General features: G+C 42.7%; 1 protein-coding gene across 8 annotated transcripts in view; it reads left to right on the forward strand.

The window, feature by feature from the left end:
* Nucleotides 1–17,134, forward strand: part of dab1a (DAB adaptor protein 1a) — a 239,738-nt gene that overhangs the window by 179,464 nt on the left and 43,140 nt on the right. For 7 of the 8 annotated variants that reach the window (XM_067597497.1, XM_067597494.1, XM_067597493.1 and 4 more), the window contains one exon: nt 10,729–11,012. In XM_067597497.1, coding sequence (XP_067453598.1) covers nt 10,943–11,012 — 70 coding nt within the window. In that variant the 5' untranslated portion in view covers nt 10,729–10,942. Of the gene's footprint in view, nt 1–7,068; nt 7,225–10,728; nt 11,013–17,134 lie in introns of those variants that run through there. The other variant, XM_067597489.1, reaches the window with a different exon arrangement.

A 17,134-nucleotide genomic window follows, 5' to 3' on the forward strand; every position in this document is an offset into this window, starting at 1 on the left:
CCTATTCCAGTCACACAGATAGTCTTTCACTCCTCAGCCTGTGACAGCACATTTCCTTCCCTCTTCATGCTGGTTGCCTTTTCTCTACCAGCTCTCTCTCCCTTTCCCCCTCCTCGTCCTCGTCCTCCTCCTCCCCCCTTTCTCGTGAATGCAAATTAAAATTAGCTTCATTGGCATGACAAGGAACATAACGTACAGTACAGTAATACGAGTCAAATTCTTGTTCTTTGTCTCTTTTAATCCTATCTTCCTCTTTTACTTCTCCCACAACTACCTTACTCTCAGGTTCCCTCTCGCTCTACTTCTTCCTCTTTCCCCGTCCCCCTTTTTGTTTTCCCCTCACCCCTCCCCAGCTCCCCCGGCCTCACTGTGCTGGTGTATGTATTGGTATCATTAGCGGCTGCACTATGATGGATGGCACTGAGAGGCTGGGCTCTAACGGGGTGGGACTCTGCTTTAGCACACCATCATTACCTGCACCACATCCACATACATACACATTCACACACACACACATAAATACACGAGCATGGATGTTTCATACTGATATCATGTGTGTATACCTGCATATCCGCACCAACGCGTATTTACAACTAATGCATGTCTGGAGAAAATGATGCCATTCAGATGGAAAAATGACTTGAATTTTAACATCCCAGTCTACCTCCCCCCTACTCCCCTTTTCTCACACACACACATACAAAGACACACACTCAGAAACACACACAGCCTTTTCTGAGTTTTAAGAGGTTTGTATTGACTCAGAACCCCACAGGGAAGTGACTGCCAATAGCCCCTCTACACTCTGTGAGAGTTCAGACAGACCAGCAGTCCAGTAGACCATAGGGTGCTAAAAGGGTCTATTTCAAGCGCTGGCAGAAAGTTTCACCTCCAGGAACTTTCACAGACTCCATATGCAGCATGAGATTTTTGCACATTGCCATGGTGTGTGTGTGTGTGTGCCTGTGTATGCGTGTGTGTGTGTGTGTTTGGCTGGAGATGTTTGCGCAAAGTTCAAAGAGTTTGGAATTCACAAATGGAAATTATGCAAATCTTGTCCTGAGTCTGACAATCCCGTGGTGATTCACTCTAAGTTTGTTGATGACATCAGAGCAGTGCAGGCTTTATCTGGGCTTGGTGTGTATGTGTGTGTGTGTGTCTGCCAGCATGTATGAGAGAAATACACAGCCAACCAGTCCAACAACAAGGTGAGATAGTGTTAAATAGTCCTGCTTACTGTGCCACGTATTGGTGTGGTTGTTACTCCCTTGTGTGCATTTGTGTGTGTGTGTGTGTGTGTGTGTGAGTGAGTGTGAAGTGGTGTGGGGGCTGATCATGTTGTCAGAGTCCATAAGAAACAACAGGGCCTTATTAAACACAGACACTCAGTAAAGATTGATTTTGTTTGGCTGTCTATGTTTTAACTGGAAGTGCAGGCGACTGTGACAGTGTGCGTGGGCGATTAGACACACGGGCAGGAGGCAGGAACTGTGACTGACTGATGGCCACTAGTGGCAGGAGGCTGCACAGGGAGGGCTGGAGAGAAGATGTACTTGTACCCCCTGGAGGATTGTTCCCAAGGGTTGGAGGGGGTACACTGAACTTAGTCATTCCCTCTGCGCTCCTTTTACTTGGCTCAGAGGACAGAGGTGGAGAATCTGTTCCTCCCCCCGCAGCGCAGACAGACTGACAGAGTTTGAGTGTCTCGTGGAAGCCATCGATAAAGCTTCCCCTGTTGGCTTCTCCAGATGTGTCTTGGTACAAATTGCTAAGAGCAAGCTGCTCAGCCAGGGCTCGCCAGCGGCTTGTAAGCAAAGAAGTTTGGGGCTGTTATTGTTGAAGGTTTAGCCTAAAGCATCCTAAGATTCTTTTTGGCATTGCTTAATCCACTCTGCTGCCATCCACTCCTCTCTATATCCTTGTTTTACCTTTTCTACTTGAAAGGATGTGCAGAGACAGAGCAGAGATGCTATTTTACTCTGAGAAGAATTCAAACATTGCCATTAGCTGTTCCGAACATGCACCACATGCTTATGGAGACAGAAATATACATTGCATGTGTGTATTTTTGAGTTGTTTCTTTTGTTAGTGACCTGATTGTAGAGAAAAGATACTTTCAATCAGGGTATCTGCTGATACTGATTACAGATCTGCAGATCTGTGATCTATCTTGCCCAACTTTTCTCACTGTGTGGAGCTCCTTGGAATAAATTTCATGTAAACTGTTTTTAATGTGGACGTGTCCCGTCATGTCTGTCAAGTACAGAAATAACTGTTAAACTGGCATATTTCTTTGTTGTGAAAAACATAAGCTTCATTATCAACCAATACAGCAGCTTCAATGTGGAATGAAAATGATACCAAGTAAAACAAAATGGCACTTCAGTCTGATTACTAGGCATTGTGGTTCCCATGTCTGTGTTGTTTTCCTCACAGTCCAAAGACATGGAAGTTAGTAGGTGAACTGGAAAACTCCAAATTACCAGTAGGTGTCAATGTGTGAATGTGTTTGGTTATCAGTTATCCCTGTGACGAACTGGTGACCTGTCCAAGGTATAGCCCTCCCACCCCCCCTCTGTCCCTGTGTGTCACCTCTTGTGACCCTGCACAGGATAAACGGGTAGATGATAGATGGATGGATGTCAACGCCCATGTGTGTTTGCAAAACTCTGTGTGTTTTTGGCACCTGGATTATGTAATGTTTACCCTTGCATTGCACCTGTTTGTTTTTGTGTGTGTTCATTGTGTCCGTATCAAATGATGCAGACACACACAGTGAAGCAACAGTCGTTTTCTTTTCTTTATATCTCTATTCATCCATCTGTCTGTCTCTCTGTGTATGCCTTTGGAGGCACCATTTGAGAAGCTGAAGTCTGTGTGTATGTGTATGTTGGGGCTGGGCGATATGGACAAAATTAAATATCATGATATTTTTTACCAAATACCTTGATATCGATATTACGACAATATTGTAGCAATGACTATTGGTGCTTTCACAAAATATTTACACAATGAGATTTTTGATAAATAAACATCAGTAATGTGGATATAATGACTAAGTGGGTAAAGGCAAATAATAGAAAAGCTAGAACAGTCTGGTAAGTTCACTTTACTGTAATGCAGCCTTTAAAACCAGGAAAAGACAACACTTATGCCATATCATGATATTACAATATCCAAAATCTAAGACGATATCAATATAATATCGATATATTGTCTAGCCAAAGTGCACGTGTGTGTTTGTGCAACAGCATCATGCAACACCATGATTAAGTGTTTTGAATAATTGATGATTACATCCCTCATTAAGTCCCAGTCTTCTGCTCCGGCAGGCTCTGGCTCTATTTTTATGCACCAGAATCCTCCTCTCTTCTCTTGCACTCCACAGATGTAGCAAATCCATAACTCACTTTCGGCTCTGCTGATGGGGGTCCAGAGAGGCTGTGGGGGATCTAAATCATGTTGAGTGGACATTTTTAACAGGCCAGCAGCACAGTGAACTGTAGCTCAGTGACGGTGGCTTTCCAGAGAGAAGAGCGACCCCTGGCTTTACAGCTGCTGGAGACACACTGGTTGCAACAGGCCAAACTGTAAAATACGTTGATGTGAAGCTGTGGATGTGAGCATACAGTAGGTAATTTTTCAACTTCACTTGCAAAACCTTATATCCTCTAAATTGTATCTGCCGTCATCTACTGTTTCATTCACCCACTGCCGATGCACAAAATTAAATAAGTAAAGATTCCAGGAAAATAAGTAAAGATTGTCTATATTTGTATCTGAAGGATCAGGGGAATGATGGTCAGACGGTCTGGTGTGGTGCACTTGGTTGATCATGAAAAACCAATACCACATTGCTGACATTTGCCTCCTCCATAACTGAATAAAAGCATGACTTGCTAAATGATCAGTTGCACCCTTAATGTAGAGTTCAACAAATGTATTTTATATGTGTTTGTAGAGTAGATGAGAATGATGCAGATTGTTGTAGTAGAGTAGTAGAGTGGGGTTGATGGAGGCAGCGAGGAGGAGATGAGTGACAGACAGGTAGGTGGAATCAGAGAACGGGTTTGTTAATAAAGGCATATCCACACTCTGTCAGCAAAGCCACTGCTTCCTCTCTGCATAAAAAAGACAGCCTTACACACATTGTTGAGCAGGAGAACTAATTTACATTTTAGCACATTAACAAGGCAGAGGACACACACACACACACACACACACACACACACACACACACACCAGGGAGGTTCAGGGAGAATGAGTTTCATTTTCATCTATTTCCCCTTAAAACATGAGAAAGGAAGGAATTCCCCAAAGAGAGTGCAGCGCTTTGATATCTACAGCCCCGTGTCTGTAAATAGGTTAGGTGAAGATGATATGAGGCGTGTGTGTTTGTATGTGTGTGTGCATTTTTTATTTTTTTTTTTGTCAATTTGCGATCTGCACGTGCGTGTGAAACTGTCATCTTGTGAGGTATCCTATTTTTGGCAGGAGATTGTGGGTAGGAAAGAGTGTATGTGTGTGTGTGTATGTATGTTTACCTTTTCCTGATGAGGCCTCTGCTGAATGTTCCTTCTAGTCATTCATGCAGGCAGGGAGCCATGTGGAGTACCTACTGTAGAGCAGCTCAGAGCCCTGTGTTTCCATGTTTCCCTCCTGCAGTGTGCTGTTGTGCTGGCTGGTGGCCTGGCTGACTGCCTGCTGAACTAGCTGCACTGCTGTTCTTATAGGCCTCCAGGCCTGCTGCAATAGCTGCTGCTTTATCCACTAGACAGCTGCAGTAACATTTTTGAGCTGTTGTTTGTATGTGGCACAGATGTAACCATAGTTTTTATTTTTCTTGCTTCAACCTCAAGAGGGATTGTCAGAAATGCAGCACTGCTAAAGCAATATGGGGATGTAATGGCTATTTAGATAAGTGTCAAAATGCCCTTTTTACCACCGGCCTGGCTTTAGCTGTACTGTGGTGTATTGAGCTGTGATCATATGTATTTCGACAGTGGCCTCTCAGCAGGTGATAACTGCACTGACTCATGATGTTGTGTCCCTGTGTGGTAGCCAAACCCTAAGAGTCTCCACCCTCAACCAGACCATGCAAATGCAACACATGGTTGTACAGGTGGCTAGAGAGATTTTTTACATTTTAAAGTCTTGCTTATATACTTTTGGAACGTGTATACAAACACGTGTTGCACTCTTGCACCGTTGCTGTTACTGTGTTATACAATACAATTACACTAATAGTGAAAGCACTGTTGGGATGTTTTGGGTCTGTCGTACAGTGATGAAGGTAGTCTGTGTGAATGTGGAAGTCTAAAAGCACCAGTCAGAAATTGGTTATGACTCAGGCTTTGGGAAAATATTAGATTAATGCACTGCTCCTGTGTGACCTCCACAGTCTGAATGTGAAAATGCTGTGTGGACTTAAACCCAGCAGAAATTACTCGCTAGCTTTTGATTTAAATCATCAAACTCCATGATTTCTTGCTTTGCAATCAGAAGAAATGTGCCATTTTATACAGAGAAACACACTCGGCCAGAAAACTCAGCACCATGTGAGCACAAGATATGTGGGGTGGCATCTCACCATCTGTAGGCAGATTGCTTGATCTTTAGCAGTGTCTGGTCAACATGAAGCTCAGAATGTGATTGAACTATGAGGATTTAATGAAGATTTACACACTTAAAATATATTTTATTTTTTACAAAGTTAGTTTACTGCTGGCACAGCTGATAAAGGCACAGCCCAGAAAAGATCTTTGAAAAGTTTGAATATATGTATAAGATAATATAAAATTATAACCTTTTTTATTTTAATTTCATATGATGACTATATTTTCAACATATAACTGTGTTTATGGGATGTCCTGGACAGATTTCTTAGCAAAGCATCCAGAAGGTGAGATCCTTTTTCATACATTACAGTGTTATACTGTATGTGGGTTTACAAGTGAGGCACCAGTGTGAGACTTCTGACTTCTGCCAACAACCCGGATTTGTCTATAGTACAGTATTAAAAACCTCAGTGTGATGTAAAAGTTTGTGTGGTTTGGAGTTTGTTCCGTTTCTTTATTCTAGGTCATAGTTACAAGTTAATGCTACTGAGTTAAAACATGGTAAAACCATGTCAAATCTTCTGCAAGACTTGTTAGCCCCAGGGTTGTTCATGATTAATTGATTGTTTATCACTGTTAAGAATTTGATCAATCAAGAATATATATACAGACAAGTTGGCAAGTTCACCCCAAGTGCAGTAAACATCAGTTTCTTTTACCATTCTTCCCTTTTAATATTATCCCCTACAAAACCAAATATTTATCAACAAGGAGTTACAGCTAACAGGCTACCTGTACAGGTCACGTCTGATCAATACTGTCCAGTATATGCCCGTATTCTTTAATAAAACCAGTAAGACCTCAGCTTGGCGTTTGGCTACAGCCCTTTTTGCAGACGTAATGGGTTGAAAATTGTTTTTAGTTCCCTGTCTCATGTAATTGTCCTCCAGAAAAGCATGTTAGTTGAGGAGAATTATGATGTTTGTTCTTTTGAATTTTATTTGGCTCTTTGATGAAGAATGACAGGCAGAGCGAGAGAGCAGGAGTGATGGTTTTAAGTGACAGAATTATTTAATTTATGACTCAAATACCCTCTTTACTCTGGTGTTTGGAAAACAGCCTACGTCAGTAGTTTAAATGAAGCTTTCATCTAGGTCAAGGTGTTATCATTATATTTTATGAGCTTTTATGATTAATAGATTACTGATCATCCACGTGCCTGTTGTTTGATTGAGGAAGTTATTTAAATTTTTCATGCCAATCAGTGCTCATATCACACACACACACACACACACACCTGAACAGTCTGTTTTGCAGCTGCATGTCATCAGCTCTATCAATCATATGTTGGTCTATCTCTTAACAAGAGTATTGGACAAAGTGCAGTGATATACAGCTGTTATGTGACTGTGACACTGAACTTTAACCCAAAACTCATATTCTCAGGTCTTTTTTTCTCCTTGTCTTTCTCTCTCTCATGAATACACATAACTCCCATGCTCAAACACATTCACCGATTGGTTCATCTTGTCCTTTACCCCCTTTATTTAATCTTTCACCCTTTCCTCCTCTCCTTTACTTCACTGCTCTTTGATTCTTGCTCAGTTGGTTAAACTACCAGAGTTTAGTGGCTACGGTAGATTTTCCTCCTACAGATCATAAACTGGTAGGTTTCAATATTTTCTCTTTTTTTCACACATTTTATTCTCAGTTTTTGCTGTTGAGGTAAACTTTTGTTCCTCCAGATAGAGTGGGCATTTATTGACATTTATCTGTCTCTGATTTGCTTGTGTTGACATTTCAAGGTGCATTTAAAAATCCGGGTCTCTAAAACTCGGAGCGTTTGATTGTGTCTGATTGTTCATGTTCAGCATGCAGTTAAAAGAAAGATTATTCATTTACTATTCAGACATCTGAACTATGACAGAATGTAAAACAGGATAACCTTTACTACCTGCAGTCATGGTTAGTCAACAACAAGTACAGTTCATAGGAGGAATATGTTGCTGATAAGGACTCGGTGCAGGCGTCATCATAATATAGTGCTGTTATTAAAGGGGGAGGGGGGAGGAGGAAGAAGATGGACAGAACACAGGTAGTGAGAAATCTAGTGGAGAGGTGGTGTTTATGATTAGTCATTATTCAGATGGCAGGAGAACTGAATGAGTGGAGCTGCTAATCTAACTCTGAGCCTGATGGACAGAACACAATTACCCTGAGAGAGTGGGAGGTTGGAGAGAGAGGAGGGGATAGAGAGACAGCACCCCCCTCTCCTCCTCCTCCTCCTCCTCCTCCTCCTTTCCCCCTTTCTCTCTTTCTTTCTTTTTTCTTTCCATTCGCCTGGCAGACTTTACTGTAGCTGCAGATGATTTCTGGGCATTAAGCTCCTGTTGGCAGCATCCTTTTTATCGAGTCACACACACACACCCGTACATAGAGAAGTGCTCACACACACACACACACACAGGCAGATCCTCACATCACCCACTCGCGCCTGTTGGCAGTGCCCCATTTACGGACGTCCAATTTACAGCTCGTTCGTTCTCCTCCTTTCCTCCGCTCCATGTCTCCTCTGGTATGGCTTCAGATTGCTGTCTAAATCCAGACACACTAAGCCATGTTCACATCCTACTCTGCTGCTACTTTTAGCTCGCACGCTGATTCCAGGTCAACCCGCCACTACAGTGTTCACGATGGCTTTTGATGGTGCTGCTCTTTCCTATTATCTGCGTGTGTGTGTGTGTGTGTGTGTGTGAAGCAGGGAATTTGTACAGCTGAAGCTAGACATGGACTTTTTTTTTTTTTTTTTTGAGAAATTAGCTTGTTCTCCCCTCTAGGGAGTGTAGCTTAGATGTAGAACTCTTCTCAGAGTCTCTGGAGAGAACAACCATATGTCTGGAGCCTTGGAGACGTCTGTAGATTGGTGCTGCTGCAGATTTTTCATTTTCAGGCTCAGAGTCTTGTTTCTTGCTCATTTTCACGGGTGGACTAGAGGTTTTGTTTGCGATGGTTGGATAGGTTCTTCAACTAAGTGAGTGATGTTCTCGTAGGAGCAATTCAGCAGACAGAACCTAAACTTTGAACTCATTTCACAGTTTTTTTCTTGATATATTTTTGGTTATACACTCAGAAGTGTGTCTTTGAATCTTGTTTTTTGTAGTTGTAGAATGAAAGCTGTTATTTTCTGGGTTGAGGCAGTAAGGGGGTTTCTAGACTGCCTCCTTTCTAGTCCAACTCGAGGATTAACAGACCGCCTTTCTTAAACACAAGCTCCAGATGCTGCCTGAAAGACTTCACAGCTAGAGAGGAGAAGAGCGAATTCGGGGAACAAAAAGGCAAGAGAAGAGGGGGACAGAGGGGGACATGTTCGGGGTTAGAGCCGAAGACGTTCAAACTCCATCCTCTCTGTTCTGTTTTTACTTCCTTGGGTTTTTTTCTCTCCCCTTTTACCCCTCGCTCATTATCGTACTCACCCACTCTATGTTCCCTCACCCCTCACTTTCTTTCCACTCTGTTCATTTCTCTTCCCTCTAACCCCTCTTTCTTCATACTCTCTCTCCATCCATTTGGTGGAACAGTGCTGCTGATAATGCCTGTAATTGGAGTGACTCACACTTTTCCAGTGTGTTTGGACCAGATAAAGAATATTATCAGCATTTTGCCGACATGGCCTCTGCTGGCAGAATTAAATGGACTCTGTTCTGTTCTGTCTGCAGCAAATTAAAAGCCTCTCAATTCATCTGTTCTCGCCCGAGGCTTACAGGGGCCTCCTATTCACACAGAAACACCGTGGAGAGGGGGAGGAAGAGAATAAGAGAGATTTCCCTCTTCCCCAAGAAGCACCAGTCTTTTCGTTTTGTTCAAGTCTGCACTCAGCTAGTGTTAGATGGAGACGGACAAGGAAACAGAGGTCAAGACTGATAGTCTGAGGAGAGGTGAAGAGGAGCCCAGAAGGTAGTCAGATTCATTATGCAGTATGTCAACTTGCAGCTGTCTCCTGCCGTCTTTGTACTTCAGCTTCTCAGCGTAAGAAAGGAGCTTGTCTGCGTGTGTGCGTGCATGTAAATGTGTGTGTTTCCATGCATTCACTAGACAAGGTTAGAGTGCGAATCTGAGTGTTTTTGGCTGCTAAGCTTATAGTTGTCGCTGCCAGTCAGCACTTCAGATTAGAATAGCGGCAGATGGGCAAAGAAGGGACAGAATGCTTGGGCCAGAGGGGCCTATCAGCCACTGGACAAGACCCAGGAAGGGCAATGAATGTGGTAGTAGAGTTGAAGTGTAATCACAATTTCATGCAACCTGGGTGTTATTAGTTTTGTTTATTATAACCTGTTGGTTATAATAGTAATATTAAAGCCACCAAGTTAATTGCTAAGATCTGGGAGTGCACCGACATTGTTGGGAAAAGTCAGACGAGGTAATGAAAATGAGCAGTCAGATGATCAGACAAACCCCAAACTTATTTGGAGAAGAAAAAGAGGAAAATTGTAAAATTATCCCTGAAACTATACATTGTTAGGATCCATCGCAGTTTAGAACTTGACTTCCTCGTTTAACTAAACTATAGCTCTTACTGTAGTTATGTGCTCAGTTTTTCTGTGCAATGAGGGATTTTCTCATTATTTCAGGTGCTCTCACATTTATTTTACCTCCAAAAAAGCAGTTTAGATAATCTGGTTATAGTATTTGGCTTGTTTACAACCTTTCTCCTTGCTCATATTTCTTGCACCTTCAGACGTCATTGTAGAGATGTCACCATGTTCTCAGATCTTAGCAGTTATTTTGGTGAGTACAATAACAGATATAAATTACAGCCAAAACTAAAATAAGATATGAAAATAAGACCTAACCTATAGTAAACCAAATTATATTTTGTGTAGTTTTGTAAAATGAACATTTTCGATTTGAATGATCATCATTGAAGAAGGAAGTGGTATGGAGAGGTGGGATTGTTCTTCAAGCAGTGTCCTTGCTGAGACACATTATCGAAAAGAAGCAGGAAGTGCAGAGCAGGTCTCTCCAGTCTGTTACCATGGGCAACATCTACTCAAGGCCCCGATCAGAAACAAGCTCATTCTCATGCCTGCTGAGAACTCTTGCTCGGTATGCCTGCCAAGAGTAAACACAACCTAACAGAAGCAAACCTTTTTCTTCCTCTCTTTCTCAACAGCTCTCTGTGGGTGTGTGTGGGATATTGTGTCAGGGCTAAAGCCCATCCCTCTCCCATGAGCCTGTGTGCCCACACACACACCTGGCGCCTCCACGCACACACCCGGCGCCCACACACGCACAGTCGGCACTGACGCTGTGAACTGGACCCTCGGAGCCCAGCAGATCCCAGCGGAGCCAAGCGGAGCGGAGTCTAGCCCAGTTGGAGCCTGAGGATGTCAACAGAGACAGAGCTACAGCCAGCGGTCAGGCCCAGCAGTGTCAGACGGGACTCCAAGAGAAAAGGTAGGTACAGTATCACACCTGGTCTACAGTTAGAGTAATCAGTAATTAGTAACACATTCGAAGTTGTAGTGAGCCTAATCTACTTACTCAAAACAGGAAAGGAAAACTAATTTACTCATTACTTCTGTGTTACTAATGAATAATCTTGCATGTTTCTGGTATCTTGTTTAGAAATTGCATGAAAAACATTGATTATACTGCAGACATGGGAGGCAGACTTTCTGTGATATTTACTACACACCCAGCCAAAACCAAGAATAGAAGCTTTTCAAGTTCACTGCTATAAACATGTGATTCTGGCCTGGAAACAAATGTGTATTTTTTGCTTTTAACGCATTTTACAGTGATATTTTTACCTTTTACATACCATAAATTCATTAAAATAATGAGTATCTCCACATATCAAAGCATCCAGCCTCCTCTGCCATATTGTACTTTCTCCTAACAGGAGGAGCCATCAGTCAATGTATGATAACTTGCCCTTAAAATAATAATACCGGTTTAAATTCAAGACATTGTAGAGTAATTCTGCTGAGATTGTAGCTGTAATGTAGTAATACAATATATTCAGCAGGTCAGTATCTCAAATGTTTGATTGCTGCCTTATTGGAATTCTTCTTTCGGCTGCTCCTGTTAGGGGTTGCCACAGCCGATCATCCGTTTTCATCTCTTCCTGTCCTCTGCATCTTCCTCAGTCACGTCAAACACTTGCATGTCCTCCCTCACATATCCATAAACCTCCTCTTTGGCCTTCCTCTTTTCCTCTTACCTGGCAGCTCCATCTTCAGCATCTTTCTACCAATATAACAAGCATCCCTCCTTCACACATGTCCAAACCATCTCAATCTCACCTCTCGATTTGTCTCCATTCTCGTCACTCCCAACGAAAATCCTAGCATCTTTAACTCACCATCCCCAGCTCCGCCTCCTGTCTTTTAGCCAGTGCCACCACCTCCAAACCATACAACATAGCTGGTCTCACTACCCGCTTGTAAACCTTCCCTTTCACTCTTACTGGTACCGTTCTGTCGAAGATCACTCCTAACACTCTTCTTCACCCACTCCACCCTGCCTGCACTCACTTCTTCACCTCTCTTCCACACTCCTTGTTACTTTGAACAGTTGACCCCAAGTATTTAAACTCATCCACCTTCACCACCTCTTCTCCTTGCATCCACATCATTCCGCTGTCCTCCTTCCCACGCAAGCACGTGTTCCATCTTGCTCCTACTGACTTTAATTCATCCTCTCTCCAGTGCATACCTCCACCTCTTCAGGCTCTCCTCAACCTGCTCCCTACTCTCACTACAGATCACAATGTCATCCGTGAACATCATAGTCCACTTAGACTCCTGCCTGATCTTGTCCGTCAACCTGTTCATCGCTATTACAAACAAGAAAGGGCTCAGAGCTGATGCTTGATTTAATCTCATCACCACCTTGAACCCTTTCGTCACTCCAACCGCACACCCCACCGCTGCCACACTGCCCACTTAATATCCTGCACTACTCTTAGAAACTTTCCTTTACTTCCTCATTCTACGACCAAGTCTCCCTGTCTTCCTTCCTCTGTCCAGATGACACACCAACTACCCTCCTAGCTGTGTCCCTCACCACTTCTGCAGTAGTTACCCAGCCATCCGGCAACTCTTCACTACTACCCAGCACCTGTCTTAACTCCTCTCTGAACTCCACACAACTTCTTTAACATCCACCATTTGATCCTTGGCTCTGCCTTCACTCTCTTCCTCTCCTTGATCTCCAAAGTCATCCTACAATCCACCATCCGATGCTGCCCAGCTACGTTCTCCACCACCTTGCAGTCTCCAATCTCTTTCAGATTGCACCTCCTTCATAAGACATAGTCCACCTGCGTGTACCTTCCTGCACTCTCATACGTCACCCTGTGCTCCCCCTTCTTCTTGAAATACATATTCAGCACAGTCATTTCCATCCTTTTCGCAAAACCCACCACCATCTGTCCTTCCACGTTCCTCTCCTTGACACCATACCCACCCATCACCTCCTCATCACCTCTGTTGTCTTCACCAACATGCCCGTTGAAGTCTGCTCCAATCACCACTTTGTCCTCCTTGGGTACACTCTTACTGCATTACTGGAATGAAGTATTGAAATTCAAATCACTCATCACTTTCTAACCCTCAGCACTGGTAAAAAGACAATTGGTACACACATACACTGGTATACATAAACACACCTTTGTTGTTTTTTTGTTGTTGTTTTTTTGTCTTTATTAATTGTGTGTTGATTTGCTGTCGAAGATGGATTTGGGTTAGACGACAGATCGCAGGGCTGCTGTTGTTCGTAGCTAATTAACAGGTGCAGGGGTATCACGGTACAATAGGTTGCTACCAAACAGGTGCAGGGATGTTGTGGTTGGTGAGAAGCAAACAGATCCAGGTGTGAAAAGCTCCAGAGGCAGGTAGCTAGCAGGTGTATGAGAGCAGGCCTGGGTGATCTCGGAGCAGAGGTGATGCCAGGGGCCAGACTGGCAGCCATCACCCAGCTGCTTGGTGCCACCTGCCCGACTGTGAGAGAGACGCCTAGCATTCTCTGAATAAGCATCTGATTGATGTAGCAAAAACTCTGGACACCGTTGGGAACAACACTTAATGGATGCACACACACACACACACACACAACTACACACAGACACACACTCACTATCATCTGCGGCAGATGCATCATTGCACATGGTGCGCCCCAGCCCCTGCAAACAAGCGTTGGTTCCTCATACACAGTGTGTGAGGGAAGGCTGAATGCCTCTCATGTCCTATTTAGAAACAGTATTGTTCTGCTGCAATGGAGATCATGTTCATCATTCAGACGGCTCTCCATATTTGGGGAGATGCACACACACACACACACACACACACACACACACACACACATGCACACACACTAGGACTGGGATTGAAGCCCAGAAGAGCATATGAGAGGAAAGATGAATGGTTTGCCTTCAGCATTCAGACTTGAGGGTTTTTAGCTTCTCCTCTCTGCTTTCTTCCTCTCTCACTCACACACACGCACACACACACACACACACACACACACACACACACACACACACACACACACACACACACACCTTGTCTCTGTCTGCATCTCTTTTTTTAAAATGGGTAAAATTACATATACTTTGCTCAGCTAGTACTCATCTCTGTTCTGATCTGGGTCATTCTTTCCGACAGACACACATGTACTCACATGCGCACACACACACGCAGACATATACACACACACTCAGCAGCATGATGAAAGTCAAATGCAATCATATACCACACACAAGCAATGAGCGTGCTCTGGGAATAGGAAAGTTTGATAATGTTCCTGTTATTGAGCTTCATGTGTGTGTATGACCTGAAACCCCTGTGTACACACTGTACATACACGTCTCTGCTTCTGTCCAGTCCCCTAGTCACTGTCTCTTTTCAGTAGCTGTATTTGAATGAAAATAGATCCACTGAATAGCCGATCATCATTAGAGTGTAAATGGCAGCTTCGCTGTTGTGATAATCCCTGCAGGATAGTTCCCTGACTCCACTAATATCTTTCCTCTCCTTCCTCCTCCTCCTCCTTCTTCTCCCACTGCTCTGACTCCTAAATGACCTTGCCCTGGATGAGTGAGACACAGAGGAGAGACTGATCACAAAGAGAGAGAGAGAGAGTGAGAGAGACTAATGAGTCAATGTGAAGGAGAGCTGTTTAATCTCAGGCCTTTGTTTCACAGTTCTGTGGAGAAGAATGTAATGAAAAGGACTGCTGTGTGTCACACATTAATCACAGATGATGTGTGCCTGGCTCTGTATCTGTGGGACTGTGTGCACGTGTGTGTGGGGTTTTTTTGTACATACAGTTATGTTGCATTGATGAGCTCAGGGGTCGTTCTTCTGAGAGCACTTTTCTTCTTTACCAGAAGGTTTTTATTGAATTACCATGACAAGGTAGAGATAACCTTTGACCTCTAGCATTTACATGACCTGAGCTGAATAACTGCGACTCTCTGCTTCCTCTGACAATGAATTAGTCAGTATCATTGGTTGAGCTCAATTCTTGAAGTATAATAGTCTTTGTTAATCCACAGTAAATCCAGAAAGATTAGATCTCACTACCTCTCTATCCCTCTCTGATTGTCTCGCTTCACCCCCGCCTCCCGCCTCCCTCACCCTGCTCTTCTGCTTGTGTACCTGCAAATCATAACGAACCTGATGTTGGAGTTGATTTACACTACTGGCTCCAAATCGTTTTGGGTTGTGAGGCCCATCATCAAGAGGTTGCATATTTCTCTGAGCTCTGAGCACACAACTCATTGATATGAGATATAGATTCAGCCAAAGAATAGTGTTTCCCTCTCAGATTATTTAATTTGAACAGTTTTTAGACTGCAGTATTTTACAAGAAAATTAAAGATTTCAGAAAGTTAAACAGTCTATACAGCAGAAATATGTTTTCTCTTCTGTCATATTTTCTTAATCCAACATATCTGGGGACCCCTAGAGGGCGGACCACCTACAATATTTAGACTCTCACAAGACATCTGCCAATTGCAACCTTGAAGTTACTGCAAGGAGATGAGTAGACTCCAGTAGGATGTCTAGAGTGGATGTTTGTTAATTAGTATAACTGTCAAAAGGAAATATATGATATTCAAAACAACCATATTCTTCAGTATCAGTAAAACATGGAGTTGACAGTCTGCCAATGCAAACACTTTTATGTGAATGTCAAATTAGAGCAACAAGCCAATTTGACATTTTTGAAGAGCCCAACAGCTGCAGACATTTTTGTCCCTACTTAGAACTTTTAAATCTCAGTGCCCACCTTGTTAATGAAGTATGATGAACCATGCACTTCTTACCGTAGGGGGAATCATTGGGCCTCATGCAAGAAGCACCTGTACGAGTACATATGTTCTTAAAATGCACGTACGAGTGATTTAAGAGCATTTGTGGCATTGATCAATTTTCTTGTACCCAGTATTTTCTATTGAGTGAGTGGTCCAGACCTGTTGTACGTGTCATGAATAGATACATCCCTGCCTTTCTTCACTGGGGAGAAACACTTGTTTGTTTATAATCACTTTGAGTTTAAATATGATACTGAAATTAACAAAAAGTTTAATATATAAGTAAGATTAACTTAATGCAAAATGAACATTCTGTTTACTATACCGCCTCCCATCACGGAGTGCTTTTCTTTTGAAAGATGTTTTTTTTAGCATCTAACTTCACATCAAAGTATTCCCTCTTTAGTTCTGTCACAGTGCAGAGTTGCTCTGATGACGTTAGCTGGATTCATATTTTCTAATTGTCTTGGGTCCCCTACTGTCACTCCTAAATTTGTTATGTGTTTGTCTTCTGATTTCTGAAAACAGGACTTGATGTTGCGCTGTGTTTTTACCCTTAAGGAACTTTTTTGTGAATGAAACTTGCCCACCAATGGAGCGGAACATGGAGCCGTATATGGCAGTTTTAGGGGCATGGAACGAGTGATTTATGAAAACTTCTGGTAGTTAAAAGAGTTTGTTGAATCTGACTTGGAACACTCATACAAGCAAACCTCACAGAGACAAGTTTTTGGATAAAAATATGAAAATGTTTTTGCATGAGGCCCATTGAATTGCATTTTCTACTTTTACTGTGCAAGCAAATCATTCTGAATTCACAATGTAGGATTTCAGCAACACTGCATTTTGTCAAATGTAGTGTAATTAATATGATTACACTTAAGCTGTTACAGCATGCTTAATGAACGTATGCTTTGCTTTTGCTTCACCCTCTAGAGGATCTCTATTTTCTAGTCAAAACAGAGTACAAAGATCGCTCTGTTAACAAGCTGGCTGAGAAACAGTAGTCTTATTTTACAGTAGTCTAATTTAGTCCAGTTGTATAACATAGAAAAACAATTAGTCTGCAGTATTTATTCACAGTCGATGCAGCGTGGAGTTCAGCCGCTACAGTGGCTCTATTCTGACATAACGAAACAAAAGCATGAATAAAGATACAGCTCAAAATAGTGAAATCCTACGCTGGTATTCAGGCAACACGGCTGTATTTTTGTAACAATATGTATGGATATTATCATGGTTGTGAATGAATATT

This window comes from Thunnus thynnus, chromosome 8, assembly GCF_963924715.1.
Source record: "Thunnus thynnus chromosome 8, fThuThy2.1, whole genome shotgun sequence".
NCBI lineage: Eukaryota > Metazoa > Chordata > Actinopteri > Scombriformes > Scombridae > Thunnus > Thunnus thynnus.